Source organism: Grampus griseus (genome assembly GCF_964374135.1).
Source record: "Grampus griseus genome assembly, chromosome: 10".
Taxonomy (NCBI): domain Eukaryota; kingdom Metazoa; phylum Chordata; class Mammalia; order Artiodactyla; family Delphinidae; genus Grampus; species Grampus griseus.
The window spans coordinates 19,420,541-19,431,239 of NC_139004.1; the positions used below are offsets into that span (position 1 = coordinate 19,420,541).

General features: G+C 38.8%; 1 protein-coding gene across 7 annotated transcripts in view; it reads right to left on the reverse strand.

Annotated features, from left to right (window-relative positions):
* Positions 1–10,699, reverse strand: part of GPLD1 (glycosylphosphatidylinositol specific phospholipase D1) — a 50,137-nt gene that overhangs the window by 35,249 nt on the left and 4,189 nt on the right. For 6 of the 7 annotated variants that reach the window (XR_014297268.1, XM_082662900.1, XM_082662901.1 and 3 more), the window contains 2 exons: positions 3,291–3,369; positions 95–192 (listed from right to left, as the gene is read on the reverse strand). Coding sequence is in view for 5 of the 7 variants with exons in the window: in XM_082662900.1 (XP_082519026.1) it covers positions 95–192; positions 3,291–3,369 (177 nt within the window). In the remaining 2 variants the exon portion in view is untranslated. The remainder of the gene's footprint in view (positions 1–94; positions 193–3,290; positions 3,370–10,699) is intronic. The other variant, XM_082662904.1, reaches the window with a different exon arrangement.

Sequence of the window (10,699 nt, forward strand, 5' to 3'; positions counted from 1 at the left end):
GGATGGGGTTGCGAGTCACAAATGGGGTTAATGTAGGAGCAGAAAGAGTACTTGGCAGGAACTGAGTATCTTTAGGCTTAGAGGCTGTGCCTACCTTATCCCAGGGAAGGGGGTAGTTCTCCCGGATATAATGAATGCTTGCATTAAGAAATGGAGTCCAGTGAGTACTCTCTGACACTTCATGAAATTGTCCTGACAAAACAAAAGCAACCCTCAGAATTCCTCCTTAAAAAGTTGGACATTCTCAATCAAATCTTCCACCACCACCTGATGTGTTACTGCGTCCCTTCGCCTTCCCTCCAAGCCTCTTATTTTCCTGAGTCAATGTTCCAAGGAAGCCTCTAGAACAGAAGGGCCAATCAAAAGAAAAAGGAGCCTTAACTGCTCATAGCATCTGGAAACAGCTGGGCTGCAAGAAAAGCTGGAAGTATTTAAGTTCTGTGCCTTAAAGCTAAGGAGATAAGTTAACCTTTTTTTTTAGGTTTTGGGGTTTTTTTTCAATCTTCTTTTCCATCACAGTCAGCCTCCCTAACAGCACAAAAGACAAAAGTAGATACTCCAAAGGCTTTCAAGCATTTGAGTTTATAATATTTTTAAATGGGGTGTCTCATATGCCTCTTTATTCCCACAGGAGGGGTGAAAAAGACAGGAACTGACATCTACTCAAAACCTTCAAGTGCCAGATTCTTCAGGGAGTGTCACGTGTCACAGCGGCAATCAAAAGCAAAACTCCACTCAGATCTCTCAGGTCAACTTTTTTATACCGTTGTGAAACTAAAAATAACCTAATCGGGTTTTGTTTAATTGAAGTATAGTTGATTTACAATGTTGTGTTAGCTTCAGGTATACAGCAAAGTAATTCAGTTATACATATACATCTTTTTCAGATTGTTTTCCATTATAGGTTATATAGTCCCCTGTGCTTGATACAAATAAACTTATTTACAAAACAGAAGTAGACCCACAGACATAGAAAACAAACCTATGGTTACAAAAGGAAAAGGGAGGGAGGGGGATAATTTAGGAGTTTGGGATTAACAGATATACACTATTATAAATATATATATATATAAATATATATATATATAAATATATATATATATATATATATATATAAATAAACAACAAAGACCTACTAACCAGTTTTAAATCACTGGTCTCTCTGAAGATGATTTTCAAAGAAGTTGTAACTAAGCAATCTGATTTTCTCCAACAGTTTTCCTAGAGATAAACTTACCATTCCTATTCTACAGAATACAGCAAAAATCCAGAATTAAGTATACCAGTAGCTCTTTTGACAAAACTTCATTTAACCAAATTGCTGGATTAACCGAAGCTCCTTGTTCCCTCTGTAAATCATATGGACTGGAAGCAAAAGAAAGCCACATCCCAGGACTGCTGGATGCTGGCAACTAGCAGGCCACTGTGCATAGGCCCAAGCATCTCGGTCCCCATGGCTCTGTTACAGTTTATGGTAGGTCAGCCATGTCTGTTTCTAATCCTGTTTGTTAAGTCAATTGTCCTTGTAACTATGATGATAGAATTTAATTAGGTAAACTGATGAAATATGAGTTCAAAAAGTGGCTTCTTTGGCAACTAAGTATCTAAGAAATTTAAGTCCTTTCGAAAGATGCAATAAAAGTGAATCACCAAAGAAGAAAAAACTGTTGAAGTAGATATGTATGAGAGAAAGATAAGATTTAGAAAAACTGAGAAAATCTAGGAGGAGTCTGGGTGAAATTCCATGTAATGGTACATGTTTTGTAATTCTAATTGACCTTTTCACTTCAGTCACATACTGGTCCCAATCTTTATAACAGATAAAAGGGTATATCTTATCTACTGATGTATTTAAAAAAAAAAAAAAGAGAGAAAATGCTGGAGTTTGCATTCCTCTTACACTCTTCTCAGAACCTTTATTATTGTGTTGGGGTTTTTTGGTCTCTAAAAAGGGCATATGTTAAGCAAAAGTATCTCAAATTTAATTGACAAAAAAATCATTTTTACTTCTTTCTTTTTCTGTGCAAGATATCAAGAAGCTGTTAAAAATATCAAGAGACATTAAAGCCTCCTAAATACAGTTTGGGAAATGCTAAATTAGAAGTTATAGGTTATCCTATTATTAGAAAGAACTACAACAAGCAGGCAAAATATAATAATAGGATAGAGAAAGGATAGTGAACAGACTAAGAGGGAAACAGGAAAAAAAACGTACAAATAGAGAAACACAAAAGCTGAGTTATCTGGGATCGTAACTAGAGGCGTGAGCAGCTGTAAACATTTCATTGACTTTAAATGTATCACTGTACTGGAAAAAAAATGAGATAATGGCTGATGACCCTAAGACTCCAAAAATGGTTTATGTGGCAACCCAATGTACTGGATGTCTTTCATTGGTCCCCCCAGACTCACTTTCCGTCCTTCTCCCTCCTGCACTGTTCCTCTGAGGTGACCTGCTTCAACTGAATACTTTGTCCTCTGGCTTGAGGTGGACTGGTTTTGGCCAATGGGGAGAACTGACAGGAGATCAGAGAAAAGGAGGAGAGAGAGGGTGGGGTATTCACTATCCCAGCTCCCCTTCTGTGGGGTCACAGGGGGCTGGCTGCGTCCCTGACTCAAGGTCTGGCCCCATCAAGTGACCCTCTCCCCGCAGCTGTGTCTGTCCCCTCCCCTGCACTATGCCCTGCAATTTTCTTGTGTCCTGTCCACACCTTTGTAAACTGTCCCCTTATAAAACTCCCCTCAGATTATTCAGTTTGAGTATCTCTTCTATGCCTCCTGGGGCCCAGACTGAAACAACTCATAAACCCGGTTCACTAATAACACTACCTTGGATTTGCATAAGACTTGACAAAATAACATGCATTAATGGCAACAGCAATTTAGTAAAGCTGCAAAGCAGGCATTAATTATTACTATTAATTAAATAGTAATTAACTAGATATTACTGTGTTTAGATGTGGAAACTGAGACTCAGCATGGAAGTGACTTTTTCAAGGTCACATGCTAACAGACAACATAGAAGGAACAAAAACTCAGACCTTTTGATTTCTTTCAAAATGTTTTCTCTTACTGCCATGAAGCAGGAAAGCAAGTCAGGGTGCTTAGAATAAAGCTTTCAGAATTTCTATGCTTAAGCAGGTAAGCTTTGGTTAAATGGAAAATGCACCTAAGTCATTGATCAACAATAGTAGAAAATATAATGTGTTATTTTATATTTTTTTGAGTCCTAGCTATTGCTATCACCCAAGGAAAAGTGACACCATTTGGTCTATAAATCTTTCGCTTACCCCTTCCGCAGATTCTGGGGTAAAAGGCATCAGGAAACACGGTTCCAGCCTGATATGCATCCTGGTGTTCAAGTAACAGCTGGGGAGCAGGAAAATATAGAGATTAGAGGGCAAGCGTCAACAGTCTGGGAAAAGCAGGCCCAGTCAATCTCCAAGTTTGGGAAGTTAGAACAATGTGATGGCGGGGAAGGGGGTGATGGAAGGAAGGAGTTCAGGAAGGAAGGCGTAAACAAAGAAATTATAAAAATTCATGTATAATCCAAACAGCACCCTGCCACGTAGAACTTCAAGTTCTTTCCTACCAAAAGCAGACAGGCTGATTAAGTAGTAGCAAAAATCACCTGTTTGAATTTTATCTCCTTTCACTTCTTCTGTCCACCCACTAGAGCAGGATTTCCCCAAGGCTATTTCACTGACCCAGAACTGGTGTGTGGTAAAATTTTCAACGATCTAGTGACAATCAGTGAAATGAGAAAAATACAGACATATGTACATATATATGTGTATGTATATATATATATATATATATATACACACACACACACATATGTTTAGAGTTGCTACCTGTGCTTTAGAGTAAGATTATATCCTTTATAAGTTAAAGGTTAAGATTATAAGCTTTTGGAGAGTTAAAAAATATCCTTTCCCCCATTAAAATGATGTACAAGTCAGTGGTAGAGGTGTTCTTTTCAGCATTCTTCCTTGGTGGCCTGGCTCACTCCATCCCATTCCGACCCCCTTTATGGCTGTACCCAGATGCACGCCAGAGTCTAGAAAATGAAGAGTACATTTCCCAGCCTCTACTGAGGAGCCCACTTCTCCCTCTTTTGCTCCTTCAGCCAGCAAGGAAGTGCTTGGCCTTTCCTCAGCAAAGGTGGAGGGGGCCCAGGTGATCACAGGCAGAGTGCAGGGCATCTATTTTACTTGTACGGAGGGTGGCTGAGGTGATGAGACCCCAGAGCCAACAGTCAAGGTGGTGGCTTCTTCCTTTCCAAACCACACAGGAGACAGCTGGATGTGGAGCTAGTGAATGGGACAGTGGCTGTCTGATTGCATGGTGGTCCTGGCAGGCCAGTTCTGCGTGTTTTCCTGGGAATCCATTCTGGACACTCAGCTTAGAGCTCGCTCCTCCATTTCTCACAGTTTATCAGCACTGAATCCCCTAATACATGGTCTTATGCCCCTCTCAGCATACGCTAGCCAGAGGGGTTTCCATGATCTGCAAATGAACTCTGACACCATGGGCAAAGTAGAAGTCTGGCACTCCAACTTTTTAATTTTTCAGTAGGGACTTACTAATAACATAGGCTATATATGAAAGCAACAAAGAAGTACCTCAAAGAACTTAAAACATAAGGAAATATAGTATCATCTACTTTTTGTTTTTGCTTTTTCAAGCAGTGTCTCATCCCCGGTCTTCTAAAGATAGAATCTCTTCCATACTGATCAGTAAGGCTGACCATAGGGGTACAAGGCCAGCATATCCACTCCCACTACAGTGCTTGGCTCAGAGCTGCACATTTGATGGAAGCTAGTTCAGCTAGAACTTTCCCCAAGACTTCTCAGCTAGAGCTGTGGGGAAGATATCTTCCTCTCATTGGGGATTTTAAACTTAGAGGTTGAGTCCTGGATGGCCAGTGTCTTCCACTAGAAGAGAGAGCAACATCTAGACCTCTTGGGTCCAGCTCTTTCTCAGGTCTATCAGTTACATGAACCCATAAAGTCTCCTTCTTTTCTAAAGATAGCTGGAGTTGGACTTTTGCCACTTAAAAGTAATAATTAACCTTATTGAATATTTACCTTCCAGCCACTGTTTTTCACTTTATATGCATTAAGACTTGTTGAATCTGCATCTCCCAGTGAGGCTGTGTCATTTAACAGGGAAAAATAATTCTAAAGTAAAATTTTAAAAGTAAAGGTGTCAGAAAAATAGTCAAGAAACTGCTAGGGGGAAAAAAAGTACAGAGGGAGGAGGTATCCTTCAGATATAAAAATGTATTTTTAAGCTACAGAAATTAAAACAGTATGATATCAGAACCAAAAGAGACAGATCAATGAAACAGAAGAGTAAAGAAACAGACTCAAGCATAGATAATAATTTAATGCATGATAGAGATGAATAAAGGACGGAGTAATCAACAATTGTGTTAGCACAATCCCACGGCAATGAGTATTCCATTTTTGCAGGGAATCCATACTTAGCCTAGGTGACGCTGACTTGAAGTTGACATTACCAACAACAGGTCACTGGATCACTATCATGCTTTATGTCAAAATGATACAAGATGAATTAGAGAGTTAAATGTCAAAAATAGAGCCATGAAATTAACAAGACACATCTTAAGTGAATATTTGTTTAATCTCAGAGTGGGAATGATATTTCTAAGGAAAACATACAGGCAGAAACCACGAAAGATGATGCACTTAACTACACAAAAATTTAAATGTTTCTGCATGGTTAAAAGCATCAGAAACAAATTTAAGAGAAAAATAAATAACCACAAGAATCACTTAACACATGACAGGCTACTATCTTTAATAAATAAGCCATTCTCCACATCAAGATTAGTATCGTAATAGAAAAATGAGCAAAATACACAGGGAAGGGCTTCCCTGGTGGCGCAGTGGTTAAGAATCCTCCTGCCAATGCAGGCGACATGGGTTTGAGCCCTGGTCCTGGAAGATCCCACATGCTGTGGAGCAAACTAAGCCCATGTACCGCAACTACTGAAGCCCACATGCCTAGAGTCCATGCTCCGAAACAAAGAGAAGCCACCGCAGTGAGAAGCCCGCGCACCGCCATGAAGAACAGCCCCCGCTCGCCCCAATTAGAGAAAGCTCGCACGCAGCAACGAAGACCCAAAGCAGCCAAAAATAAAATAAATTTATGAAAAAAAAAGACATAGGCAATTCACAGAAGAGGCGATAGAAATAGTCAATAGACACTTGAAATATATTTAACCTCATTAATAGTAAATCAATCATTTAAATGTCTATTAAACCAATAACAAAATACCGTTTTCACATATGAAATTGGCAAAAATGAAAAAATAATTTTAAAAAATGGACCATAAAAGTGAATCCATTTCCAAATCTGAATATAAAGAAATTTCAATGAAATACATGAACAATTAAGGATATTAACCCTTTCTTGGTCATGTATATCTTCCCTGTCTTTTCCTTCTTTTTTTTATTTGTTTCTGGGCCAAGGGGATTCGACTAGCAGGGCCAGGGCTGAAGGGATTTGCCAGGTAATGGATCACATACAAGGAGATCTAGCGTGTAAGAATATATATTGAGGATGATGGAGGCCAGGTTTCTCACTGTTGGAGAAAGGAGCTACAGATACACACATGGAGAAAGCTAGAATAAATCCTGTGCTGATGGGTTGGAACTGGAGATGTTTTTGTGTGAACTCAGGGTTTTAAATAGGTAAAGAGACAGACACAAAAGCCAACTTCAAAGTGAAATCTGGGACAGTTTGAGCATCAAGATAAATAATGTTAGTAATGTGATATAAACCACTGAATAAAATAGGAATCCATGACTGTATACTAATATAAAGAAATAGATAAATGGGGAATAAGGAAAAGCTCTACCTTACAGCAGAATGCTAACTAATAAATGTAGAAGGAATGATGGAATCAGATAAACAATTTGGCAACCACCAAAATTATTTCAGGCAAGAATAAGCAATGGATGCTAAAAAGTTTGAGGAGAAACAGGATATTTACATTACTTCAATATATCTCCTCACAAAATATTTACTTACTAATTAATTTAAAAAGTAGAAAATATTTATTAACTTTCCAATATAAAAATGCGGCAGACACCATCTTAACCAAGAGATAAAATTAACATCAATAGGACTTCTGCTTCCAGAAGTGGGTGTACTTTTCCCTATTCTTGCTAAATAAAACTCAAACCCTGGGCATTGTATACAAAACGAATATAAGATGACTAAAGGTGGAGATAAGTATGCAGATTGGCTAAGAAACTCAGGACCTGAAGAATAACACTGTGGTGAGTTCTGTGGATTTTCTTTTTACTTCATATATCCCAAACTGGATAATGGAAAAGCCAGCCACCAAGAAACTCCAATGGGTAGAGACAGAACAAAACAATGCCACAACAAAAGCCTGCTCTCTCTAGCCACAGAACCAGGAAACGGACAGCCTAGCAAGACAGAGGACTTCCACACAATAACCTTTCTACTCCAGGTAAACATCACAGAAAAACCTGTGGTCCCACCCTTCCTCACCACCAGCTAAGGTCTAGTGGGGAGCCTAGACTTGTCCCCTCACCAGGCTGCAGTAAGGTGCCCCAGCGCCCCAACTTCAGTGGTATCAGAAAAGGCTAAGGAGGGAGCCAGGACTTTCATCCCTCCCATCCTGCCCCCTACCCCTACCCTTTGATGTCAGTGAGACCATGAGGAGAGCCTAGACATCCTATCCCAACTGGCAGTAACAAGGAATCTCTCCCCATCCCCACTGGGGAGGGGGGCAGTGTCAGAAGAAGCCCAGGGGAAGTCAGAACATCCACCTCCAGCCAGCAATAAGAGGCCACCTCTGCCTTCTGACATCAGTAGAGGCAATGGTGAGGAGTGGCAATTAGGCACTCCTACCCCTCCTGGCCAGAGAGGCATCAGGGCAGGCCCAGTGGGGAGCCTTGAATTCTAACCCCAGTTGGCAGCTAGGAGGCAGTGTCCCCGACCCTTTCCCCGACCTGACTGGTATCAGAAGAAGACAACTAAAACAGGAAGTTTAAATAAGATCCAGAGTCTCATAACCTAATACCTAAAATGTTCAGGTTTCAATCAAAGATCACTCATCATACCAAGAACTAGAAAGATGTCAAAAGGAATGAAAAGAGATAATCAGTAGATGCCAGCATTGAGATGGCAGAATGTTTCGAATTATCTGCCAAATATTTTAAAGCAGCCATCATAAAAATGCTTCAGTGAACAATTATGAACACAGTTGAAACAAACAAGAGAGTCAAAGAAATAGAAGATATAAAGAAGAACTGAATGGAAATTATAGAACTGAAAAATACAATAGCTGAAATAAAAGTTCAGAAATGGTACAAGTTGACATCATGTGCCTTCTGGTAAGAGGCAATGAGAAGAATACAGCATCACTTCAATGGTCTATAATATTTCTGCCCAAAAATAACCTTCAGGAGAATCTAATCATGAGGAACCATCAGACAAAACCAAATGAAGGTGCATTCTACGGAGTTACTAGACTGTACTTTTTCAAACTATTGAGGACAATAAAGACAAGGTAGGCCTGAGGAACTGTTAAATGTTGGAGGAGATCAGACAACTAAACACATGCTCCTGGAACCATAAAGTATATTGAGACAACTGGTGAAATTTGTAAGAGCCTGAGGATTGGGTGATAGTGTTATTTCAATGTTGATTTCCTGATTGTGATTATTATACTGTAGTTATATAGATACATATAGTAGTTATATATATGTATATGTATATACATGGTGTTCTTGTTTTTAGGAAATATAGTCCCTCCTTATCCATGGTTTTGCCTTCCTTGGTTTCAGTTACCCATGGTTCAAAAATATTAAATGGAAAATTCCAGAAATAAAAAATTCATAGTCTTAAAATTGGGCGCCATTCTGAGTATCATGATGAAATCTCGAGCCATCCTGCTCTGTCTGCCTGGAACGTGAATCATCCCTTTGTCCAGTGTATCCTGCCCATTTGTCTCCACTATTAGATCTACTATCAAGGTAGCGCAGTGCTTGGGTTCAAGTAGCTCTTATCTTTCTCAATAATGGCCCCAAAGCACAAGAATGATGATGCTGGCAATTTGGATATGCTGAAGAGAAGCTGTAAAGTGCTTCCTTTAAGTGAAAAGGTGAACACTGTAGACTTAATAAGGGAAAAAAGTGTATGATGAGTTTGATATACAGTAAGATATACAGGAAGAACTACTGTACAGTAAGAACAAACCTTCTAGCCATGAAATTGTGAAGAAGGAAAATTGTGCTAATTTTGCTGCTGCACCTCAAACTGTAAAAGTTACAGCCACAGTGTGTGATTAAGTGCTTAGATAAAATGGAAAAGACATTAAATTTGTACAATATTTTGATAGACCATATTCACATAATTTTATTATAGTATATTGTTTTAATTGTTCTACTTTATCATCAGTCATTGTTGTTTCTCTTACTGTGCCTAATTCATAAATTAAGCTTTATCCTAAGTATGAACATATGTATAGGAAAATACAGTATATATGAGGTTCGGTACTATCCATGGTTTCAGGAATCCACTGAAAGTCTTGGGATGTATCCCCCGAGGATGAGGGGAACTACTGTACACAAGGGTGTGTTGAAGGGTAATGATTACCACGTCAGCAACTAACTCTCAAATGGCTCAGGGGAAAATCAATACGTATACAGAGGCTCAAAAGGCAAATAGGATAAGTTATCGACAACTGGGGAAATTGGGTAAAAGGCATACAAGAATTATTTGTCTAATTTTTTCAACTTTTCTATCAGTTTTAAATTATTTCAAAATAAAAAGTTAACATAAGGAACTGGTTAAATGAATTATGGTACAGAAAATATGTAATGGTTTAAAATTATTCTGAAGATGTCTATTGATATGGACATGAACAGATATATGACTATATCTCTGATATGGTAAATGACAAAAAAGGCAAGTTTACAAAATAATGCGTAACTTAAAAAAAAGAGAGAAAGTGCTAATAAATGCAGAGAAAATGCCTGGCATGATTTAAAGCAAAATGTTAACATTGGTTATTTCTAAGTTTTTTTTTTTTTTTTTACAATGAGTTTCTATTAGTTTTATAATCAGAAAAGACGAAATCTATTCTATGGGCAGTGAGGGAGGAGCAGAGCAAAGAGAGGACAGCAACCAACCAAATACCATTGTTTTGGTTTCCTGGTTAACATACCACATTCTGTTTATTGTTGCAGAAAGAGAAAAAAATCAGGGCAATAATGACCACCAATGTGAGGTACACTTGGTCCTTACAGTTCTTATAACTTAGTAAGTTGGTTTTCTCAGCTTTATGCATTAGTCTCTTATTAACTTGATTAGGGTAAGTCAAAGTCATTAAAATGTAGTCACCTCTGGATGTATCAGCAAATGATAATCCCAGAACCAACAAAACTCAGACCCCGAATGTGCAGGGCTTGCTGAGATACCGCCAGCCTGTGGGGGTCTGTCTGGCATCCTTTGGGTAACCTCCCTCTCTATCCTTTCACCAAACTGGACCAATGAGTCCAGCAGTCACCAAAGAGCAGGTTTTAGTAGGGAGAAAGAGAAACTCCAAAGATTCCCACATACGGAGATATAAAATAGATCACCAATCCTTGAAAAGGAATCTTTTGACAACAAGATAAAAGATAAAGTAATC